Below are 26,547 nucleotides of genomic sequence, written 5' to 3'. Positions count from 1 at the left end.
TCTAATTTCCATGCTTCTTATTATAAACAGTGTTGTGAAGCCCCCTTATATGCGTCTCTTTATACTTGTGTTTCAGATTTTATCAAGATTGCTTACCTAGAGTTGGAATTGTTGGATTGTAGGAAATAAATTTAAACTTTTTAACTTTTTTTTTTAAAGATTTTATTTATTTATTTGACAGAGAGAGAGAGAGAGATCACAAGTAGACAGAGAGGCGGGCAGGCAGAGAGGGAAACAGACTCCCTGCTGAGCAGAGAGCCTGATGCGGGCCTCATTCCCAGGACCTTGAGATCATGACCTGAGCTGAAGGTAGAGGTTTAACCCACTGAGCCACACAGGCGCCCCTAAAATTTTTAACTTTTAAAATCATGATTTTAAAATAAGTTCTCTTGATAAATTTTTCCATTTTGTGTTCCTTCCTTTGAATGCTCTGCATCCTGGACCTATAGTTTTATCCTTCTTTCTTTGAGACTATCTGCTTTTCAGAATGATAATCTATAGCCCCAGGATCCATTCCTGCCTGACACTTTAAAGAGTTAACCTCGGATTTTAAGTTATATTAGCCAGTTATTCCTTCTTTTAAAAAAATAATTTATTGAGATAAGGTTTTTTTGTTTTTCTTCCTGAGAGAGTTCCTTAACTTTTTTGAAACTTACTATTGGGTTTTTAATTTGGGTAAATATTTTTAATTTCTAGGAACCCCCTTTAACGTTTTTTCATAATACCCTATTCTTCTTTTATAGAGTCTTCTTTAATGGATGCTTTAATATTTTTCATGGTGCTCTGTTTTTCTTTGATCTTTTGATTCTGAGGGAAGTAATCAAAGGTCTTTTCCCTTTTGGAATCATTTCTGTTTCCTCTAGTGCCATTTTTTTTCCTGTTTGTTGTTCTTGGTCTCTGTTTCATGTTATAGGCTTTTCCCAATTTTCCTTGGTATTTGGTTATTAGTTCACAGATTAAAATGAGCCAGGAGAAAAAGTATGTATACCTAGGCGGGACTCTTAGACCAAAAGGCTTTGCTCTGGAGTGACCAAGAGGATTACTTAATAACTCACTTTAGGACCTGTAAATGCTGCAGTGGGGTGAGCTGGTTTGTTTTGTGGTACCTAGTGTCCTTATTTGCCATCTTGGGTCTTCCCAAAGGAATCATTTGGCTTCTTAAAGAAAAACCCTGATTTTATGTGTTCCTCTTCTCTTCTCTTTTCTTGTTTTTGTGTTTATTTTATATTGCAGCCTGGTTGCCAGAATTTGAATGTATGCCCTTGAGTATGGGAGGTGGTGGGTAAGAGAATGTCAGCCATTTTTCTCCTGTACCATTTTCCCCCTCCCCTTACTCCCCTGTTTATCTCCAGCTCAGACACCTTTTTTGAATGTCTGCCATCTTGCAGACACATCAAATCACACCTTCCCCACACTGAACTCATCTTTCTCCAGAAACTTTCTGTTAACTCTCATCATCCATCCTCACTCTCCCTAATTTCCCCTGAGTCACCAGGTACTATAGAATTTGATCACTAAGTGCTCCTTGCATCTTGCTGCTTATCTATACCCTCCTTGTCACTGCCCTGTTCTAGGCCATCTTCATCTCTGATTTGGATTGATGTAGTGGCTTCCTAATCAGTGTCTCAACCTCCAATATTTCTTCCCTCCGAATCTGGTTTTCTGTTGTACACAGCTAACACATTCCTAGTTTATCCACATGATAGTTAAAGAAAAGGAAGAGGTCTGAGGAAAAGACTTTTCTTTTTTTTTTTTTTTCCTGCAAAAGCAAAGCTTCTCACAATGTTATCCTGACTGTTAAAATTCAAGTTTTATGGTGGCATGATGAGGTGCTTTCAGGAAAACGGTTAGAGAAACAAAGGAAAAGGACCATCAAGCCTAGAAAGGTGGACCTATAGTTGTCGGAAGCTGGAAAAGGCCTCATAGGACTTTAGAAGTCTTTAATGACTGAGACCCAGAGGAGACATTAAAGATTATCTCTTCCAGTTCTCTAATTTTATATATGAGTGACCTGAAACAGCACAGGTCACACTCTGAGTTAGTGCTGAAACCAGATTGTGGACTTTGAGCATTTTTTTTTTACTCTGGGTTTAAGTGTGGTTAATCAGAGCATAGACTGGGACCAGACTCCTGAAGATAGCATTCTAGCTCTGTCTTTTGTAAACTGTGTGTCCATGAGAAAGTTTAATTAAGCTCTTCATATTTGAGGTTCCTCAGCCGAAAAGTGTGTAATGCCAGTACATACCTCACAAAGTTGATGTGAGGATTAAATAAGTTAATATAAACAAAGCACTTAAAACAATGTCTAGCACATAGTAAAAAGCATTAGCACTGTTGTCATATATTAATGTAAGGCATCCTGAATTTAATTATGCCTGTGGCCTAATTTATACACCATGTTACTTAATATTTTCATTTTACAATGTAAGGAAATAGCCATGGTGCAGGTGTTATAGTTGTACACTTGTGTACAAGGATTATAGTTACCTCTGTTATCGGTGAGGAATATGACCTGATTTCTTATGAATACCACTGTAGAGTACTGAAGAGCTGCTCTGAGATGCAGTGGTTGGCAGAATTCTTCTGTGACTCATTCCTATTAAGCAGCCACTCAGCAGATGGGCTTGAAATTTGTGATTTAGCAAAATTACACACTATTATGTTGAGACTTACTGGGTTACTTACAAATAGTGTTAAATTGTCACAGTAATATGTTAATATAAAATATGTTCTAAGTATGTTAAATGGCGAAGTTAGGTTCCCTTGTCTGATTAACTCTGTATTTAAAAAAAATAGAGAGGAATGGGGAACTGGGTGGTTCCCCATCCTCAGTTGGTTAAGTATCTGCCTTCAGCTCAGGTCATGATCCTGGAATCCTGGGATCAAACCCCGGGTCGGGCTCCTTGTCCAACGGGAGCTTACTTCTCCCTCTCTCTCTGCCTGCCACTCCCCCTTCTTGTCTTCTTTACCTTGCTATCTCTCTGTTGCTGTCAAATAAATAAGTAAATTTTTTAAAAAAGTAAAAAAGAAACAGGTTGTTGATTACAGGACTCTTCAGAGCATTTAATAAATTATGTTAGCTTGTCTTGTGACTTTCTTAAGGGGCAATATGGTAACTAGCCAGACTGATCCAGAGACTAGCTGTTTTGGCAAATGGTGATCTACTGGGTTTTGTAGAATAATAATCATCTGTCTTAGAATTATATTAGCATGTCTCAATTATAAATGAAATCTTTTATTAGGGCGGATGGTGTAAGAAATTTCATATTTGTAAAATAAGAAAACTGCTAATTGAGAAAGGTATAAAATCAACAAACAATACCTTTCTTACTTATCAAAGACTTTATGATGCTATATACCAGTTTAACATTGCAGTTATGGAATGTACTACTGATGTTACAGTTTGGATATAGAAAATACTTTTGACTACACAATTTGCCTATCTGTTTCACAACTCAGCACTTTTTGCACTCATGCGAGGTTTATCATGCACAGAAATGAGTGACAGTTGGTTGTGTTATTTCTAATCTCAGCTCATGATACTGCTTCCTTCTCAGAAGCTACCCTGATCTTTCCATGCAGACTTAACTGCCCAGTTCATCTTATTCATACAGGGTACATTAGAATTTTTTGTTTCTGTTCATTATAATTTTTTGCTTTCATGGCTGCCTGTTCACTGGACCATCAACTTCTTGAAGATGTGTCTGAACTTTTAACTTTATATTACTTGTAGTGCCAAATAAGTCCCAAATAAAAATTTTGCTGAAGGAAGGAAAAAATAATTCATGAGGCTGAATTAGCTTTAAGGAAACTTAAGAAAAAATATTTCTTAATGTTTTTGGTCCTGTAAAAGGCCAAATTCTTGTAACCTAATTCCTGTAAACTAATTGATATATGAGTGCTATTACACACACCAGAAACTATAGTTGTGTCTATATCCACTGGTAGTGAAGTTTCAGATTTTTTGACAGATAAAATAACAAGGTCAGAATATTTATTTAACATTACCTACAGGATTAATGTACTGTCAAAATATGGGTTTCATATTTACTAAATTATGAAAGTTTTGAAATTATAAAATTATTATTAAATTATGGAAGTTAAAAGGATAGATTCACAAAATACATTTTGTCCACATACAGTTTTTGTGGTCTCCTGGGTGGCTCATTTGGTTTGGCAACTGCCTTCAGCTCGGGTCATGATCCTGGGGTCCTGGGATCTAGTCCTGCTTCTCCCTCTGGCCCTCTCCCCTCTCATGCTCTCTCTCTCACTCTTTCTTTCTCATATAAATAAATAAAATCCTTAAAAAAACACAAACATACAGTTTTTGTGTAGGTGTGTTTTTAAAATAATACTTCGCTGAATAACCTGACCTCTTGCCAGTCTGACTTTTTGACTTTTATTCAGTTTAAGATTATTATTAACATATATTTTATAGAAATGCATATATTTAGTTATTTGTGACTATTATTTAGGTAAATATTATCTTTGTTGACGTGTACATCTTTAAAGTGGGAAAATGTTTTTATTGTAAAATGGTGATGGCTTAGAAATGTTCAGGTTTTAGTAATCTGTAACAATTGAGTTTTATATGCCAAATATTGTTTTAAAAATGTGTTATTGCCCTTTTTTTTAAAAGATTTTTTTTTTAAATTTATTTGACAGATCACAAGCAGGCAGAGAGGCAGGCAGAGAGAGAGGAGGAAGCAGGCTCCCTGCTGAGCAGAGAGCCCGATGCGGGGCTCAAGCCCAGGACCCTGGGATTGTGACCTGGGAAGAAGGCAGAAGCTTAACCCACTGAGCCACCCAGGTGCCCCTGTTATTGCCCTTTTAAAATTGAAAGTCATATCAAGGCTTCTTTCATGATGAAATTAATAAAAATATAACTGTTACATGAGGGAGTGCTGTTTCTGGACAATCCACACACATGAGAACGAATAAGTTGATATATAAATATAAAATCATGAGTTTATCCTGAAACTACTATTTCTAGTCCAACACCAGATGTTTATTTCTAGCCTTCTACCATCTATATTTGTATCTCCCGTCTCCAACACTGAGAACCCTGATTCCTAACATCATCAGTGTATTTACTTATTTGCTCAGAGTAGTTTCAGAGTGCTACAACTATACCACTGTGGAAAAAGAAAACTGCTAGAGTTCAAGATTTGCTTAGAGTTTTTAATGTTTAATTTAAATGTTTAATTTAATGTTTACAGGATTAGCTTTTTATTTTAGTGTGGTTACATTTTTTATTTAACATATAGATAATTGGCTTCTTTCTAATTGTACTTAATTTTAGGCTCATACCTTGATTAAGTTTTATATTTTGAATGTATTCGTCATCATTTTCAATAAAAAATGCTGTAAGGCTGCTCTGGACTAAGGATTCAAAGGTTTTTGTTTTATCCATTGTTGCCACTTTCTAGGTATCAGTAAATTAGCAAACTTCTCTGAAATTCTCCTGTCTTCTGTTTACTAAGGTATTGTTTACATACAATTAAATTCACCAATCTTAAAAGTACAGTTTGATGGATTTGGTAACATATTTAGTTGTGTAAATGGCTTTTTTTTTTTAAAGATTTTATTTATTTATTTGTCAGAGAGAGAGAGAGAGTGAGCACTGGCAGACAGAGGCAGAGGGAGAAGCAGGCTCCCTGCCGAGAAAAGGAGCCCGATGTGGGACTCGATCCCAGGACGCTGGGATCATGACCCGAGCCAAAGGCAGCTGCTTAACCAACTGAGCCACCCAGGCCTCCCAAGATTTTATTTATTTATTTGACAGTCAGAGATCACAGGTGGGCAAAGCAGAGAGAGAGGGGGAAGCAGGCTCCCTGCTGAGCAGAGAGCCCGATGTGAGGCTCCATTCCAGGGCCCTGAGATCATGACCTGAGCTGAAAGCAGAGGCTTAACCCACTCAGCCACCCAGGCGCCCCTGTGTAAAGGGATTTCTTACCTTCCAACTCCTTTGTATTTGATGTCCTTCCTTATCCCAACCCCAGGCAAACTCTGATCTACTTTCTGTCAGATAGTTTTGCTTTCTAAAATTTTATCTAAATGGAATCACATACTGTGTGTGGTCTTTTGTATGTTGCCCTCTTTCACTTGGAATAATGTTTTTGAGATTCACTCACACCATTGTGTGTATTTGTATTTTGTTTCTTTTTATTGTGGTATAAATATATTGCAATTTTAAGAAAGTCCATTTACCAGTTGATGGACTTTTGGGTTACTTATAGTTATTGCAATTATAAATAATGATGCTTTGAACATTCATGTATACATTTTTGTGTAGACATATGCTATTGTTTCTCTTTTACATTATTTTTATGGTGATTTTGCTGAGGATTGTGTTAGGTAATATTCTTAACTTTTCATAGTGCCTTTACTGTTAATAGTTGTACTACTTTAACTAAAATATAGAAATATTGTAACATCTGTCTTATAATTCACTTACTCTTTCCACTATGTTCATCCTGCTGTTAACTTCATTTTATTTCAGAACTAGTTTTCTATTCTAGAACTTCCACTTGATTTTTTGATTGTTTCTCTCTCTCAGCTGAAACATCATCTGTCTGCTGAGATTTAATGTATTGAAGGCATCTTTTCTTAATTGAGAGTAGTAACAACATTTATTTTAATATTTTTGTCTTCTAGTTCTAGCATCTGGTTCATCTTGGTTCAAATCTGATTGATTTTCTTTTTTCTAGAGAATGTGGGGTTTTTTTTTTTTTTTCGGTTCTTTGTTGGGTAATTTTGGATTGTATTCTTGGTGTTATGAATTGTTGAGTGGTGGAGATTTTGATCCTGCTGCTTTTCACCAATGATATTGTTTCCTAAGTTGTAGATGGCACCTTTTTTCACAGGCATGAACTGTAGAGTCTTAATTTGTTCAGCAATTCCATTCTCTGTTCAAATCTTTTGTCTTTATCTGGATTTCTGTGAGTGTTCTGCACGTGGGTCATTCTGAGGTCATCAGAGAGGAGGGTAGCCAGAGTCTGTAGACCCCTTTTTGGGTTTTTCCCTTACCAGATTTCCCCCACTCTTCAGTGGACCTGGTTTCTTTACTTCCTTTTTCTGTTCCCCAGAGCATAAAGATTATCAGTATGTCCTTGTACACACCTGCTGCTGGTCTGCCATTTGGACTGCACTCTGTCCTAGATTTTAAAGCACCAGAGACCATAAGTAACTTGTAGCTCCCAGTCTTCCACATCCAAATGAGCATGCGTTCCCCATCAGTATTTTCTGTTCACTTTGCAGTAACTGGAGTTGATTTTTGTATTTTTTCTACCTTTTTGGATATTTTCTGCAGGGGGCAGAGGGTATCATCATACATCTAGTAGGTTCTTACTCCATCATACCCAGAACTGGCGCTTTAAAGAATATATATTGATTCCTGTCTTTTTAAGTGGTGTTTTCTCTCTCTCTCTCTCTCTCTCACACACACACACACACGCACACACACACAAACTAATAGGTATGGGAATCCCAGGAGTCGAGTATGTAAACTTCAGCACACAAGACTCAGAGAGAGGGTAAGGAGGGATCGTGTCATTTACCTAAATTCTTATTCAGTCATTGAGAGTGCTTTGTTAATTGTAAAACTCTTTAGGGATATTTTTTCATCAAGTAAGATTTCTTAAAATTAGAAATTTTTTATAAACAATCATTTTTATTAAAACATTTAATTATTTCCAGAAGCACAAAATGTTTCATAATTTCAAAGTTTAAAGTTCTTTTTCTCTGTCCTGACACATATAATATCACATAGCAGTACCACTTTTAGAAACACCTCTTATAAAAATACTAATATTTGTCCTCTATTGTGTATCTACAAATATACTCAAGGAATTATTGTTAACAGAAAATTAGAAACATCCTGAATAGTTAAATTAAATTTTGTTATAGCCCCTATGTGGAAAGGAATACTTTGCATCTATTGAAAAGGATGAGATGGGATAATCTATGTGCTTGAAATGAAAGTTGGCTGTGATATATTCTTAAATGAAAAAAATTACTGCAAAAATTTTTATGTAAAATGATTAATTTTTATAAGCAAATACTTTCTTCTAAATTCCACTCCAGTTTATGTGTATATATATTACAAGGATATACAAGGTCTAAGATTGTTAATACTGTTTATTTTTTAGAAGGAAAATTGGGGAGGGGCCACTTCCAGCTTTTAATTATACCTCTCTTCAGTTTTTATTTTAAAGAAATGAAAGCTAGAATCCATATTTATTGACTAATATATATCTTATGGGCTAAGATATATATAAATGGGATATATATATATGAAGGCATATATATATGCACCACTGTTTTGGCAAATAAGTCATTTATTTGTTTAATATTTACTTGATTTGGTAGCATATTTAAGTGACTGCTCTTTTTATTTTAGGCCTCTTTCATTTTCATTTCATTTTAATTTATGGAGAATTGTTATACTATTAGATGGTAAAATATATGATTACATATACTACGAATGAGTAGGTATTTGCCATAATTGCTTATGATAATTGAAGTAGATTTTCATTTTTAAAGTTTTAAATAAAAACCATTAAATAAATGTATTAATGGCATTTAAATAAATTATAAGTAAATTATAAAATGCCTAATTTTAAAATTAGTTATTACAACTATAATTCTGTGCTAAAGAATTTTAAGATTATTACTCACCAGCTATTTCTTGACAGTGTTTTAAATTTTGATGTAAATAGCAGATTGGACAAAAATGATGGCAGTGTATTTTGCATTGGAAATTCTGTTTTGGGCAGAAATAATTGCACAGTCTCATGGAGTAACTTATTTTCTTATTGTTATAAACTGTATATATTTATCTGTATGCAAAATTGGAAGATATCCACAAATTAAATAATGAAATTCCTTTGCTGACACTTATCCTCTATTCTCAGTGAACTTTCTAAATATGTTAGAAATGTGTAGTTCAGGCTTCCTATAAAGAACCATACAGAAACACACACACACACCTCTGACTATTAGTTGTAGCCGTTAAGGAAATTCCCTTTGTTGTTTGTCAATTCTTTTTTTGTTTGTTTTTGTTTGTTTGTCAATTCTTATTTTTCTTTCTTCTAAGAACCCAAAGACATCTTTGAGTATCATGTTCTGAAAACATTTTCCAGAACACCAAGGGTACAGTGTTTAAGAAGGAAGAAAACAAGTATTTTATTTAGCATCTACATTATACCAAGCATATGCTAGGTTTTTCATTGCTGTCTCATTTATTCTTGAGCATAACTCTGTATATCAATATTTTCAGTATGATCTCCATTTTTTTTCCTTAGGAAAATAAACAGAGGTGCAGAAATTTAAATTGCCTGAAATTCCACTGTATTCGAGGGTGAGACTGAGATGAGCATCTAGTTCTGCTTTACTAAACAGATCGCATGATAATCTCTCCAAGCTTTTCATAAAAATGCCTTCTAATTTTTGCTATATATCTTATATTTTTAAATAACATTTCTTATACAAACCTGAGTATGCAATCTCCCGTGATTAATCTGGGGAGGCTCTTGGCATAGACTATGCAGGAACTGATCCTCTCTTGCCATAGTCAGTGCACAGGACGTGGGACCTGAAGTGAGGCTTTCCACCTGGTATATAGTTTTATAGCTGTCACCTTTGTGCTGAGGAAAAGATGATAGAAATATCAAATACTCTTGCACTTTAAAATATGAGTTACTAGAACATAACCTTAGCTCTGCTTCTGAATTAAGGTATGAAAATGTTGAATTAGGATATAAGTTATATAAGGATAAGGATATAAATTATAACCTCCAATGAAAGTAAAAATATATAGGCTTCATTTTATACTTTTAAATTTATGTGAAGGCTTGGTTAGCAAAAATGAATAATAACATAGATAGGTTCCCATTGCCACTATTCTTTGTAATATATCTATTATGGAATTTCCTAGGAATTATTTACAAAGTTTTAGTTGCTCAGCTGGTAAAAATTTTTTATACTAAATAAGCATTCCAGGATTAATATCATCATAGGTTAGTTTATGTATAGGGAAAATATTTTAATATCTGGAAATGGGTTATAAAAAATAGAAGCTTGTAGTTTATTGTTACCTATCCTCTTATGGTTATTATCTTAAAATTGTCATGCTTATTTATTTTGATGTCAGAGAAAAGCAACTATTGAAATAATGTTGAAAATACTCTTTGTGACTACTCCACAGCAAAAAAGCCTTATTCTCTAATAATTTATGTGTACTTTTTATAAGTCTCTGTTTTCAAAGGATGCACATAGGAGACAATACAAGAGAAAATTACCTTTTGATAATGAATTTTTTCTTCTTGAGAGATCTCTTAAATGCTTGCTAAATGAGTTTGTTTTTAAACCCTGAGTGATCTTTATAGCAAATACAAATTTTAAAATTGTAATAGTGTATTTTATTTTCTTTGATATCTCTCCTACCCCTTAAAAGCCGGTAAATGTCAGATCCTTTATTTGAAAGCTAGTTTAGTACACTTTGAAGGTTTACCTTTCAGTAGTGGTGCGATGGTATTTCACTTTGTGAAGCAAGGTTATCACCTAGTGGTGTTTTCAAGTAGTACAGCCTTCAGATTTTGCTAATAAATCTTCAGTATTTTAAAGGGAAGTGCCTAACAAAAATAAACGTAGGTTTCAGTTTTTCAGAATTTAAAGTGTTTTTTTTTTTTTTAAGATTTTATTTATTTATTTGACAGACACAGATCACAAGTAGGCAGAGAGGCAGGCAGAGAGAGAGGAGAAAGCAGGCTCTCTGCTGAGCAGAGAGACCCATGCAAGGCTCGATCCCAGGACCCTGAGATCATGACCGGAGCTGAAGGCAAAGGCTTAACCCACTGAGCCACCCAGGCACCCTTCAAAGTGTTTTAAATTAGATATAACTTTTCGAAGGATTTTCCTTATAATTTTTTCTAATTTCCAACTTTCAGTGTTTAACGTTGGGTCAAAAAATTTTTGTCTGGTCACTGAAATATTTGAGGTAGGGTATTGATCATGGTGTATATCAGGGCTTTTCATAATGCTTCAAATATCAAGAAGTTGTTTGTTTAGGGAAAAAAATGCTTCTCTAGTACTAAGTAAATTTTCTCTTTTTAATTTTTGCATATTCATCCTCAGTTTTTGTGCCAGTTTATTTTATGAAAAAATTGCATTTAAAATATTAAATATCTTTGATATCTTTGCTTTTGGTATTGCTATTTTGATGATGTAACAATTTGAAAAATTGTAAAAGAAATTAAAATAGATTTACTGAGATGTGAGTAAGTTTGTACATGTAGAAGAAATTTAATGTCATAGGTTAACCAAACGTAAATAGTGTACCTTTATATATGTAAAGAAATCATAAAAAGTGAAAACTGAAAAATTAATGTAGTTTTAAAAATAATTTATTTCTGGATAAAATAAATTTTGTATTAAAAGTAGTTTACTATATTGATTAAGATCAACAGTAAGTGATTGTACTTAGAAGTACTTTAAATAATATATAACTTTACTCATCTGATACATTCATACATAAACCATAGAGAAAATTAAATTTTAAGCTAGTTTTGATTCAGGTCCTTATTATAATTGTTGCAATAGAGATTCCAAGAATTCAGTGGTATTTATTTTAGCATAAAGTAGATGGCTACTTTACCTAAAGAAAGAAAGAAGATGGTAGATTTCAGACTTGGTTGTTAATGGAAATGCAGTAAAAGACCTTTTTTTAGATTTTTACCTTTTCTGTGTTATGGTTTGTCCTCTTATCTTTAGTGTTTTGGTCCTCCTAATTACTGTGTTTTGGTCCTCCTAATTATTTGCTTAAAAGGGATTTGGACAAAGAATCCCGTGGGTTCATTCAGCTTTCTGTGGGCATATCAATTTGTGTTTTCAAAAATGATTTTTTTGGGGCACCTGGGTGGCTCAGTGGGTTAAGCCTCTGCCTTCGGCTCAGGTCATGATCTCAAGGTCCTGGGATAGAGCCCTGCATCGGGCTCTCTGCTCAGCAGGGAGCCTGCTTCCCCTTCTTTCTCTGCCTACCTTTCTGCCTATTTGTGATCTCTCTCTCTCTCTGTCTGTCAAATAAATAATAAATAAAAATTTTAAAAAGTGATTTTTTTTACCCCAGTGTATCTATAAACTATCATGAATATATTAATTTCATCTGTACCAAGTGATCCGAAGCAAATTTTTTATTAGCTTTGTTATCTTACTAATCTTGTTATTCAACGTGGTTAAATACTGGCATACTTCAGAGATATTGTGGGTTTGGTTTCGTATCACCACAGTAAAACAAATATCACAATAAAACAAGTAAAATTAATTTTTTGGTTTCCCAGTGCATATAAAAGTTGTCTTCACTATAATCATCTTCACAGTATCTTTACCAGGAACAGATTCCATCTCAAGAAACCACTTTCTTCGCTCATTGATAAGAATTAAGCCTTCATCTGTTCAAGTTTTATCATGAGATTGCAGCAATTCAGTCCCATCTTCAGGCTCTACTTCTAATTCTGTTTTTCTTGCTATTGCTACCACATCTGCAGTTACTTCTTGCGCTGAAGTCTTGAACCCCTCAAAGTCATCCAAGAGGGTTGGAATCAACCTCTTCCATACTCCTGTGAATGTTAGTATTTTGACCTGTTGCATGAATCAGGAATGTTCTTAATGGCATCTGGAATGGCGCATCCTTTACAGGTCTTCAATTTACTTTGCCAAATCCATCAGAGGAATCACTATGTATGGCAGCTATAGCTTTGCAAATTATATTTCTTTTTCCTTTTTTTTTTTTCAAATTTATTTCTTAAATAACAAACTTGAAAGTCTAAATTATTCCTTGACTGCAGACTGGATTGAGAATAGATGTTGTATTAGCAGGCATGAAAACAACATTAATCTTGTACATCTCCATCAAAGATCTTAGGTGACCAGGTGCATTCAGTTAGTAGTAATTTGAAAGGAATCTTTTTTACTGAGCAGAAAATTTCAACATTGGGCTGAAAATATTCAATAAACCATGTTGTAAAAGGATGTGCTGTCATCCAGGTTTTGTGGTTTTATTTGTAGAACATAGGCATAGTAGATTTACTGTAATTCTTAAGGGCCATAGGATTTTCAGAACAGTAAACGAGCATTGACTACATGTTAAAATCACCAGTGGTGTTATTAGCCCCTAAAAAGAGAGCCAGCCTATTTATTCCTTGAACCTTTGAAGCCAGTCATGGACTTCTCCTCTCTAGCTATGGAAGTCCAAGATGGCATCTTCTTCGAGTAGAAGGGTGTTTCATCTATATTGAAAATCTGTTCCTTGGTGTAGCCACCTTCATTAATGATTTTAGCTAGATCTTCCGGGTCACTTGTTGCATCTTCTCCATCAGTACTTGCTGCTTCCCCTTGCACTTTAATGTTACAGAGACAGCTTTTTCCCTTAAACCTCATGAACCAACCTTTGCTAGTTCAAACTAATTCTGCAGCTTTTCATCTCTCTCAGTCTTCATACAATTGAAGAGAGTTTGGGGCTTGCTCTGGATTAGGCTTTGGCTTAAGAGAATGTTGTGACTGATTTGATCTTCTATCCAAACATAAAACTTTCTCCATATCAGCAATAAGGCTGTGTCACTTTCTTATCATTTGTGTGTTCATTGGAATAGCACTTTTAATTTCCTTTAACAACTGTTTTTTAAATTTACAACTCAGCTAACTGGTGCAGTGACCTAGCTTTCAGCCTGTCTCAGCGCTCTACATGCCTTCCCCACTAAGTTTAACCATGTTTAGCTTTTGATTTAAAGTGAGAGACAGGTGACTCTTCCTTTTGCTTGAACACTGAGAGGCCAATGTGAGGTTATTAATTGGCTTAATTTCAGCATTGTATCTCAGAGAATAGGAAGGCCCAAGGAGAAGGGAGAGACAGGAGAGAGCAATGGTTGGTGGAGCCATCAGGAAACACACATTTATCGATTAAGTTCACCTTCTTATATGGGTGTGGTTCATGGCACCCCAAAGCAATTACAATAGTAACATCAAAGATCATCATCACAGATCACCATCACAAATATGATAATGATGAAAACGTTTGTAATATTGGGACATCTGGGTGGCTCAGTCAGTTAAGCGGTTGCCTTTGGTTCAGATCATGGTCCTGGCATCCTGGGATCCAGACCCATGTCAGGCTCACTGCTCAGCAGGGAGTCTGCTTCTCCCTCTCCCTCTGCCCCTCCTCCAGCTTGTGCTCTCTCTCTCTTGCTCACTCACTCTGTCTCTCAAATAAATAAATAAAATATTATTTTTAAAAAGTTTAAAATAATGTGAGAATGTGAGTATAACAACAGATATGAAGTACACAAATGCTATTGGAAAAAATGATACCAATAGACGCTCAACACGGGGTTGCCAAAAACCTTCTATTTGTAAAAAGTACGATATCTGCAAAGCACAGTATAGCAAAGTACAGTAAAACAAAGTATGCCTGCATTATATTTTCCCAAATTGTATTCACAAATAGGTATTTATAAGTCATTTTCTCCTGCCCTAGAGGAGGAAATTAGCAAGTTATTATTTCAGTGTCTCTGGGGTATAAGAATAATAGCAAGAACTGAATTTTTTGGCAAGCATGTTACAGTCCACTTACACAATGGGAATGGAAACAGGATAGGCAGAGAGAATAGAGAGCTCTTTATTCAGGCAATTTTGTAAAATATTTTTTAATGTGTTGAGGGGGCACCTGGCTAGCTTAGTTGGTAGAGCATGTGACTTTTGATCTTGGGGTTGTGAATTCAAACCCCATGTTGGGAGTAGAGTTTACTTAAAAAAAAAATATATATATATATATATATATATATTTTCTAATGTTTTGAGAATTTGCAGTAGGTTGTCAACTTCCATATTAGACAGGACCAAAGATACCTTTGAATGTAACTTTTTTTTTTAATTATTTCATATTTTATCCTCTTCTTTCCCCATATGAGCTTAGGTAATTGAAAGTTAGTTATTTTTCTTTGTGTTTAAACAAGAATTCACTTGTTAAAATTCCCATTTTGATATTCAGATTACATATTTGGTCTGTTCATCTCAATGTGGTAACAAATAATCATATATAGATCAAATACCACTAAAACCATATGAGGCCATTTGATTTGGATTTTATTCAGAGATAGTTAAGACTACTGTGTAAGTTTTTGTCCAGATATGTCCATTATTTTTTTATTTTGTTCTATCCATTTGGGAAGAATGTTTTCATTCTTAGTTTTCTCATTGGCATTTTAAAGAATTTTCTTGTATCATCAACTTAATTTGTATGTGCAGTAATAGATTCTGTCTTTCATTACTTTAGGAATTCAGGTCTTAGTTCAAACTGCTTGAATGGATGAAGTGGGTGGAGGGGAAGAAAACCAATGTTTGCTTATTAGGGTTTCTGGCCAATTAATTAGAATATTCTTCTTCCCTAAAACAAAAACAAAACAAAACAGAACAAAAAAACCCTATATAGTCTGGAAATCTGAAATAAGGATCAATTCCATATATGTCCAGTTTGTAAAATATTTCCGCCAAACTAAATGATTTGACATTTTGTAGTCTGATGTAGAGAACTCTGGTAAGAGCATTTGTTACCTACATAGTTGTGTTCATTGCTTTCTACAAGTCATACAAAGTGACCCAAGTCAGCCATGAATATTACATCATTTGAGAGACACTTTGGTATAAACTTGCATGCGAAAGATAGACAAAATATACAGGAACAAATAAGCAGATAATTTTAATAAACTACTATGATTAGTAAGTACAAAGTAACAGTGTGTGTTCCACATGCAGGCTGAACTCTGTTTTGTTTGGCTTATATATTGCTTTACAAAAAACTAAAAGCTAAAAATGAGAAGCTCTAATACTAACTGCTTTACCTGTCCTCCTACAGATAGTCAACTAGAGGCAAGTTAAGGCTGCTCCCTGTAGATGAGGCATGTAGTATTCAGTTTGTCCTTGTCCTCCACATTCTGTGCCCATCATAGCCAGCGAATAAGTTAGGCTCAAGGATTTTACCTGCTTCAGAGGAATGAATGAAAGGGAAATTGGCTGTCTTTTTCCCTTATTAGTAATAAGAGGTGTTAATGGTGATCCACTATCTCAATCAAATAAATGAGATTAAAATAATTAAAAATAATTAAAATATTTGTTTTATCACAGTTTTCTATCATTTGAGATTCTTGAAGTGTAGTTTGGGCATGGTTGGTTTTTTTGTTTGTTTGTTTTATGCCCAGGTGACTTTTGAACATGAAATGAAGAGGGTTCTGGTAGTAGTGCTTAGGCTGTGTGTGACCCTTCTCATTGAATATATATTTGTTATTTGTAATAGGAAATCCCTCTCCCCAAATTGGTGGATAATAATTTTGAAGCTTTCACTTCTAAAGTGAAAAGAGTTGCTCAGGATTACAAATTAAGTGACTCTGAGTAAGATGGACTTTTTATATGTTCTATCTATGAAAAAAAGGAAGAAGTTTCTAAAATCTCTTTTTTAATTTGAGCACTTATTAAACTGTGACTTAAAATGACATTATTTGAAATTAAAATTAGTGAGAAATGTTAGTCTATTCTGTATCATGAAGAAATTTAGCCCTTAGTGCCTTGCATGTCAATAAAACGTATTTCAGTGTATTTTTAGTACAGAATAGTAATGAATGATTTTATAACATCACTGTTCCAAAATCTCTACTAGAATGGAAAAATATGTGCTTTTGCTGTTTTAGTAAACAAGAGCTCTCTGGGGTTTGTTTCTTCTTTAAGGTCTGTATGCCCTTGGGTTTTACGTGCTCTGAGATGGTACATGGAAACTGATTATAATTCTCTTCCCTCCAGGTCCATCGTGCAGACGTGTACAGGGATCAGATCTGGCACGCTTGCTCTAATTTTTCAATTCTTGTCTTTCCCCAAATTTCTCACATTAAGACTGCTGAATTTTGTGTCTTTCAGTTATTGCGTTACTGTCACACAAGTTGAAGCCAATTTGGGAATTTGACTTTTATTAGTTATTAGTTTTTATTTGTTTTATTCATTGATAGTGTTGGAGTTTTAAATGTTTATAAAAACAAGATGAATTTGTAAGTCCCAAGTTATGGTTAATTTTCATGCAGTCCTTCAGTGGAAATGGTACAGTATTTATAGAAGGATCACCAAGATGTTACTGGGGAGAGCTATGAATAGGTCTACTGTTCCTTGATAGGAGTATAGCTGTAAGGCTCAAATCCTTTGATTTTTCAAAATATGAAGGGTGAGTAAGAGAGACTTGTAAGATGTGGAAATTGAGACTGAGCCATATTTTAAAATTTGTTATATTCAGGAGGCATTTAATAGGCATTATTTGAAAGAAATCACATGATAGTTGACTTACACATGTATAAAGTCAAATTTCCCCTTCTTTATGGCTTCTATCTTTACAATTTTAGAGTTTTCCTTTTTATATTATGTAGAGATAGGTATTTTTATGTTTTTACAATTTTTTAATCTCTAATTATTAGTATTAGTTCTCTCATCTTTTACTATGAAACTAGACTTTTTTTTTTTTTTTTTAAAGATTGATTTATTTATTTGAGGGAGAAAGAGAGCACTCAGGGGCAAGGGGCAGAGGAAAAGGGAGAGAATATTTTAAGCAGACTTAGTGCTGAGCATGTAGCCAGATGCAGGGCTCAATCTAATGACCATGAGATCAGGACCTGTGCCACGCAGATGCCCCTAGATATATTCTTCTTTAATATATTGTGGAGCTCACTGATTGAGTTTGCCTAGTTGTCCCTTTTTGTGTGTTTGGTAAAATTGTCTAGTGGACCAGGAAATTGATTTGTGCGGATACTGGCTTACATTTGTCAAAAGATCTTATTTCTAACTTTAGCAGTTGTAGTTGGTAAGTAAGAATTGTATGTTGTAATGAAAAGACTGGTGAACTGGGAGTCAGGGGGCATTCTTGTTTTAACTTTGTGTCACTTAATTTTCTATTTGGGGGAAGTTCTGTTAACATCTTTAGGCCTTCTTTTCCTCATCTCTAGAACTGAAGAGGTAAATTTTGATTTTTTTTTTTTAAGATTTTATTTATTTATTTGACTGAGATCACAAGTAGGCAGAGAGGCAGGCAGAGAGAGAGCAGAAGGCAAGCAGGCTCCCTGCTGAGCAGAGAGCTCAATCCCAGGACCCTGGGATCATGACCTAAGCCGAAGGCAGAGGCTTTAACCCACTGAACCACCCAGGTGCCCCAAATTTTGATTATTTTAAAGATTTATTCCAGATCATCTAACTTCCTATGACCTTTTAAATTCTAAAGGTATACCTTTCTAGAAAAACGAAGTATTTTATTAGTCATCGCATATTATTTCCACATTGTGTAGGAATTTTGAAAGTTGTGTTTTTGTAATTACTCAATCAGCATATCTGATCAATCACCATATCTCTTTGTGTACTGTTGCTTTCTATAATCCATCTCAATCTATACTCGTCTCTCATTTCTTCCCCATTTTCCAGCCAGAATATTACAGGTTATTATCACTAGAATCTACTTTACTCTTTTTACTTTTATGTTGTTGCTTATACTATTCCCTTTTGTGCATTGTTTCCCATCCCCTAGCTGCTTTGAGTCCCTGTAATGTTTCATTTATAATATTTTGGCCTTGCATGTTTATATATTTATTGTGTTGTGCTGTTTATGAGGCAGTGAACTCCTTGAAGGCAGGTGTTTAATTTTCATCATTTTACTAATCTTATTACTGACTCACATACTACCTTTCACAGGAATAGGGACTTAATATTTCTAAAACTGAATTTGTAAGATGATTAATGACATATAGTCAGTGGATAGGCCCAATGAAAATTTAACAACATAGTAAGGAAATTAACAGCCATTTTTAATTAAAGCAGTGTTTCAACCGTCTATGCTGACTATAGACATTTGTATTCCCTGATCACTTGTGTACTATGATATTACTGTCTCCCCTGCATTCATTCTTACTGACTCATGTACATACTTAACACTTCTGGTTAACTACTTGCCTTCTTTCATCATTGTAAAACAATACTATATAATTGTTTTAATACATTCTTGCTTTGATATGTATACTTTTATCTCCCTGGTCTTGTTCTAGGCTTATCAACTTTAATCTCTTATTGTTCTTTTGCATTCTTCAATTTACATTTCTTTTCACTTGCTCCTTCATTTTTGAGAAATTATTCAGTCTGTGTTCCTTAAAGACTCGTTGGTTGTTGTCTCCAGGTAGAGTTAAATTGATACGTGTCTTAGAATCACTCCAATGTTGGGTATTGGTGGTCGAATTGCTGGCTACCAGGAATGAGCTTGCTGTCAGATTAACACTCCTGTATCTTTTCAGTGGGAGAATGCCTGCAGCGGCAATGTTGGCACCAGCCCTTTTGTTAAAGTAGTTGATACTGATTATAAAAGATGTGAGATGGGTGGTGCCTGGCTGACTCAGTTGGTAGAGTGTGCGACTCTTGAGCCCCATGTTGGGTATAGAGATTACTTAAAAATAAAATCTTAAAAAAAGTAAAAGATGTGAGATGTTAATGGGCATTTGTATGGGTGGATTTTGGGGGAGATAATACCTGAATTCTAGAATTTATCAAAGAATTTTAAAATGCCTGCATTGAGCATGAATGAATGGGTAGAAATGATTCTCTCCCTGGAATCAATAATCTTTTTACTCTTGAATTAATTATTGTCTGCAACAGATGTGATACTGGTTTAGACTGAATAAAAGATCAAAAGGCAATAAGACAATGAGTAAAAAAACTGAAAGAGAACAGGAAAAGTAAAAGGTATAAGCTAAAAAGTTGCCTATCTGTGTGCCACTTTAAGTCAATAATATTTACTAAATCTTTCTCAGGAATGTTATGTCCAGGAAAGGGAATCTGAGAAGATAATATAAGAAAGTAGCAGATAGGAAATTGTCATGGATTAAGTTTAAATCTGTTATTTTTAGTTCTATTTTTATAGCACATCTCAAGTCTCTAAGAACTTCTGTATTAACAAATATTTAAGACAGATACTATATTTGCATAAGAGTAAGAGTAGCTCATACATTCATTAAGAAGTATTTTGATATTTAAATGGCTTTTCTCAGAAAGCGTATGGATAATTTTATTAATACAGCATCCCTTTAAGGATACAAAAGAGGGAAAATTTGTGTTACACATTTGTTCTATCAGAAATGGTAAATAAATGGAATATCCAGAGCTCTTTCCCTAATATTTATGGTAGAAGCTTTTTATAGTATGGAACAAAATTGCGTGTTGACTAAAGAATATAATTTGGTTAATTTTGATTTTAGGAAATATTAAGTCATTTATTTTATTTTAACAGGTATCTTTCAGATGAAGGCATTGAAGCTTGCACAAGTTCTCCTGACAAAGTCAATATAAATGACATCATCCTGATTGCTCTCAATGTAGGTTTTATTTATTAACTTATAAACATTTTAAATCTAGAAGCTTTCATGAAAAATGTCTTACAGAATAATCTGGATTTTGAGAAAAGTATATGGAGGACATCTTTTGGTTTTACTGTGTATTTTAAGTTACAGTGATGTTTTTTGAATTCGGTAATCTCATATCAACCCAATTTTTAGAAATTTATGTTTCTTATAACAACTGTTATATAGAGTCCAATAAGAAAGGAAAAAAATGCAATTAAGATTCCCATTTCCCCCCAGTGATCAGAGACTTTCATAACATTTACATTAGATATATAATAGCAGAAACTGCTGTTCATATTTATTAAAACAAATCACTTTATTAACATAGGAACTCCAGGTAGGTTATAGCTTTTTGACAGTTGTATTTTTTGTTTCAAAATAACTTATCCTGTTGATAAAAGTAATGTATATTGTAGAACACTTCAGAAAATAAAAGTAAAATAAGAAAATTAAGGCTATCCATAGTTACAGTTATGTTGTATATATATTTCTTTTCAATCTCTGTCCTTCTAACGTATCTCTATAGCTGTATCTTTTCCATAATTGGGATTGGCTTTTGGATTTTTTTGAAGAGTTATAAAAATTGTTTGAAATTTAGGTGTAAGTAAATGAATATTCTTTTTTTCATCTTTCCAGTTACCCCATTGGGAGCATTTTCAAATTATCTGTATAATAACAGTCTATTAAATGTATAATTTATAAATTAAATTTATACATTGTGATAAGTAGTCAACAAAATTCATAAGAGAATTACTTATTCTCTTATTCATAAGAGAATGACAGATCCACCATATCACTGCAACACAGGTATAATGTGAAGCAGAAATGGCAGCAACTGATAACATTTAAAATATGAATAAATATATAACTGTGTATAAGTTTTTCTTTTTATGTTAATTTATATACCATTAAATGGACTTAGATAAAATTTATGTTTTGAATTCTGTCATTTTTTTCAGCTTCTTTGAATTTTGTTCAATAAAATTAACAAGGTCATTTTTTGTTTCTGAGCTAAGAATGTAGGTTTTTAATAAAAGAATAAAATTTTTTAAAGCGAGCTTTAGAGGAGCACTTGGGTGGCTCAGTGGGTTAAGCCTCTGCCTTTGGCTCAGGTTATCATCTCAGGGTCCTGGGATTGAGCCCTGCATCGGGCTTTCTGCTCAGCAGGAAGTCTACTTCCCACTCTGTCTCTGCCTGCATCTCTGCCTACTTGTGATCTCTGTCTGTCAAGTAAATAAAATAAAAATCTTAAAAAAAAAAAAGTAAACTTTAGAAATTATGCATGTTGTCTATGACTACAAATGGAAATATTCCCTATACACTTTAACTTTTTTTTTAAATTTGTACCCTAATAAGTGAGTTCTACTTTTAAAAAATATTGAAAGAACTCATTAAAGAAAAATTCTAAAGATGATGAAGATTTTGTGACAGTCTTCTCTTCCTTTCCTTTTTTTTTTCTTTTTATTTTTGCTCTTCTTTTTCTTATTTATGAACTTCGGTAAATAGCAATGATCTCTCTATAATTGGATGTGAAACTATAAATAAAGTAAATCAAGATGAAGTATTTGTCCTATGTATATAAGAGGTACATGATGACCATTATTTTATGAATTAATTTGTCTTTATAATTTTCTCTGAAATATATGGTTGAATATGCCAGTCCAAGCTTTCATGCCATACAATAGGAAAAAGAATTACCTTTAATTAGGATGAAGTCTATACCAGACAGATAATTTACCTTTCAAGCTTATGACCTTTAAATAAAGTCAGGCATTTGTAGTATTTCTGTGGAATTTTTTTCAGCTTTTGAAAGATTAGGGGCTATTAGTCATTTGTTAAAAAAGAGTTGTATTATTGATTCTTATTATATATAACTTATTACATATTGGGAGAATAATCCATTCATAAGCTTTCTTATGACCCCCTCCTCCCATTCGGGACACACTGAGCTTGTTCCTTTATCTAGCAATGAAAATGCAATAATATATGTATAGGTTTTCCGCGCTACCCAAAAGTAGAACATTCCTGGGGCATGTGGGTGGCTTAGTCAGTTGAACATCTGACTCTTGAGTTCCGCGCTGGGTGTGGAGCCTGCCTAAGAGTCTCTTTCTCCTTCTCCTTCTATCCCTCCACCCCGACTCTTCCAGCTCATGTGTGTGCGCGCTTTCTCTCTCTCAAAAAAAAAAAAAAAAAAAAAAGTAAAATTAAAAAAAATATGTAGACATTCGGGCAAAACCTTTTGTAAGCCAAAATGGTGTAGAATGAAGAAGTAATTACCATTAATTTATATGGAAAGATTTTAGAGCATTCCCAGACCCAAAAAGTAACCTCTCAGGTTTTTCTGTTACCTTAGGGCATATCTTGCTAAAGGATACACAAAATAAATCAAGAGAAAGCACAGATGCCCAGAACACAGTTCAAAACTCTTGCAGCTTGATGCTGAGATGCTGAGTATAGTTCCTGGGGAAGAAGCTTGGTAGTGCCCCTCTCGCTGTTTGGGGTGCATTCTGTTTCTATAAATGCTCAATATAATAAAATCACTGAACACTTTTTTTGCTTTTCTCCTTTGCCTATAAAATGAAAATCTTTGAATTTCTTTCATTTAGCAAAAACTCGTGTAGGTCTTCTGTAAAAGCAAAGTGGCATAATGTGAACTTTTGAAAAGCAAGGGTAACTGTACAGTGTTTCTGCCCAGGGAAGTCCACTAGGGACTCGCACCCAGTGCATTTATTGGTCTGCTTATAGAGACACTCTCTGCCTAAATGAACAGTTGTAAGACTCCTCCCCCCCAAAAAGCAGGTGTTCACCGCAAATCACACTGTTTATATAAATAGTCTAGGCAGTGAACCACATTTTCAGTTAGGAAATGTTCAAGTGCAAGTTCCCACATTCCAGCCTAGAGCCAACCTTGTAAAAGTAAGCCCTTCTAAAAAGAGCAGCCTCAGAGCTGCTGTATAACTCATTTCTGTATAGATTTTTATGTTGAAAGGAGGGTTCTTAATTTTTTGCTCTGTAGAATGGGGAGTAAAAATACTAAGAAATGACATTAAAATCCAGCATGTAGTTTTGGGCTTAAATACCTGAATTATTCACAAGTAAATTAAGTGATAGCTCAGTCTTAAATTACTGAATACTATGTATTAGTAAAAATTTAAAAACAGATTTTCAAAAATTTCTTTTAAGATTCTGCATAATATGAAATGACTTGTCAAATAGATATTCCATTGAACTTACTCGAGTAAATAGTCAGGAATCTTTTGTATGTGTGCACAAGTGCATATGTTGTTATAGATTAAATATTTCTCCTGCGTAATTTTTTTATGTCCAATATAAATGCATTTTTGGACCCAGTTTTACTAGTGATCCTCATATATTGGCATCTGAATCATGAAATTGCCTTTGGAGTACTTAGAGTTTGATTTTGATTTTAAGATGTTTAAAGATTTGGTAGGTCATTTTCATCTTGCTCAGAGAATAATGAAATAATATTCATTATATATGTGTTTAGCACTTTAAAAGTCATATAAACTTTGAATATAATGTCTTTGAATATAATGTTTAGCCTGATAACAACTTTATGAGATAAGCTTGGTGATATTTTTTCCATTTTATAGAGGAATAAGCTGGATTTAGAGAATTTGTGGCGGTGTCCATGGTCCTATTAGTTAATTACAGTTTGTAATGATTCAGAGTTTAGGATTTTAATTTAGTGTTTATTTCAACTTTATATTGATGCCTCATTTTGGTTTAAATTAAATTTCATAATTATTGCTAAAAACCAGAAATGAGAAACAGTGGTATATCATAAAATTTGTACATATTCTGTTTTGCATACATATTTAAATATTTGAGCCTTTGAGTGACTTCAAAATGATGCCTATATTTTTATGAACTGTTAGTTGTATTACTAACTTGATGATTATTCATGTTCAGATAACAAAATGTACATATTTATATTAACAAGTAAACATGATAGTTAACATTCATTAAGTGTTTACTCTTTGCAATTCGTTGTACCAAGTACTTCATGTGTAATTAACATTAGGAATAAAACAATCCTAATATATAGAAGGCTAGTATAAAAATATTTTTTTCCCATTGCTACTCAGTATTTTCAGAGTGAAAAGGTATGCTTATAATTTCACTCTGTTACTGAATGGAGGCTGCAAAGATGATAAAGCTAACATATTATTACACAAGTGTTTTGGATTTGGGGCTTAGTTTGCCTGGCAGCTCCACTTGGTGAGTTTTAGCTTAGCTTGCTTTACATTGAGAATTAAAATATGAATTAAGGTAGTAAAAGACTAGAAAGATCTGTGGGGATTGTGTAATTTACATGCTCATTTCTTAAACTGACCACATACTGATATTTAAAATAAGAGGACATTCTGTTATTGTAGATTGTTATCCTACTTCTCTCCATGTCTTCATTTTATGTCACAGTAATTTTAATCATCTAGTGTTTTCCCCCTAAGTCTAACATGAATTTCTGCCTTACAGTTTTTGTGATTAAATGCACTCTAAGTCTATTTTCTTTTATTCTGCTCTGAAGAAGATGAAGAGCTCTTGTTATATTTTAAAGAAAAATGGAACAATATAAATTCAGTTATCAGTCTAACCTCACACTCTGTCATCAAGATAATTTCTTAGCTTAAATAATTAGGCCTTCTTCATGAGTATTGATTTTCCTCTGAGCAAGTTTCTTATTGTTCCTTCAGTTTTTACTTCCTAAAGAGGACAATATCCTTAAAAGTTCTGCTTTTTTGTAAATTGTATAGTTGAAGTTTTGTTTTTATATCAGAAATGCTGTAACTTTGTTTGTTAGTTCATATGTTTTCATTTTTGCTTTGCCCAGGTTTGCACTTTCATATACTTAGTCATTTGTTCACTAACTTTGACTTCTGTAATTTGTTTAAGCAAATAATACGGACTTTTACTATAGTAAAGTCTTCCTATTCTTGCTTTTGCAGTGGTGTTGTTCCCTAGGATATTTGTATGTTACATAGCTTTGTAATAGGTATCACAGCCAAAAGAATAATGTGTTTTCATGACTCTTCATATGAGTGTTATATAGGATTCAGTTATCAAAAATATATTCTGTTTATATACTTAAAAGTAGTCAGTTGGCCTCGGGTTGGGGCATTATTTTTTTAGTAAGACTACAGTAATATAAATTCAAGTATTAGGTTTTAATAGAGAAGATTTAGTAAGTTATTGAAAGGAATATAACCAGAACTAAGGCCTTAAACATTACTGTTCAGCTTACCAGTGTGCAATAACATATGTATGGTACTATGTTACTTGAAAAGATCGATTGTATGTATAGATCTCATAATCAGCTAAAAGATACTGATTTAAATTTTATTCTACAGGTGTTAGTAAATTTCATCTTTTGTTTATGAGTAAGATTAGATTTAGATTTACTTTTCTCTATAATTATATTTTAATAATAATATTTTTATTTTAGACAGACTTAAGAACAATTGGCAAGAAATTCCTCCCCAGTGACATCAATGGTGGAAAGGTAGAAAAGGTAAAGAAAAACATTAACTTCCTAAATTATGCTAACTACAATAAATATGAACATTTACTAAATTATTGGAATTATATTTTGTCAGTAAAGACTGCAACTGCAAAATATTTTAGAAGTGACTAGGTCACAGAGTTATCCTAGTGACTTTCTGTACAAATGGAAAATTATTGACTTGAAGTTCTAAACTTTTGGTGACTTTAAAACATTTAAAAAAAAAACCTGTCAGTTTCAGGAATTATATGCTCATTAATGTGAGACTTAGCAAATATTGCTAGAATACAGGACAAGGGCCTTTTTGTACCTTTTAATTTTAGTTACCTATTTCCATGTTTATTTAATGAACTTATTTTATAAAATTGTAAGATTGTGAGAGGTTATTAAGAGCAGTTCATCAAAGCTGTGCATTTGGTTATTGCTTCCATTTTGTACCACATATATTTATTAGTGCATAGTATACATAATATGTATGTATTATACATGTCATATAGATTCAATAATTTCATATATATATTCATATTATGAATTGTGCAGTGATCTTTTTTAATTGTGCAGGGA

At 33.5% G+C, this 26,547-nt stretch overlaps 1 protein-coding gene across 2 annotated transcripts in view; it reads left to right on the top strand.

Annotated features, from left to right (window-relative positions):
* Positions 1–26,547, top strand: part of TDRD3 (tudor domain containing 3) — a 161,996-nt gene that overhangs the window by 35,703 nt on the left and 99,746 nt on the right. For both annotated transcript variants that reach the window (XM_080798603.1, XM_080798604.1), the window contains exons 2-3: positions 20,348–20,432; positions 25,927–25,992. In XM_080798603.1, the coding sequence (XP_080654729.1) occupies positions 20,348–20,432; positions 25,927–25,992 (151 nt within the window). The remainder of the gene's footprint in view (positions 1–20,347; positions 20,433–25,926; positions 25,993–26,547) is intronic.

Source organism: Martes martes (genome assembly GCF_963455335.1).
Source record: "Martes martes genome assembly, chromosome: 3".
Lineage (NCBI taxonomy): Eukaryota > Metazoa > Chordata > Mammalia > Carnivora > Mustelidae > Martes > Martes martes.
The sequence above is the reverse complement of the archived record's forward strand: the minus strand, read 5'-3'. Positions and strand labels throughout refer to the sequence as shown.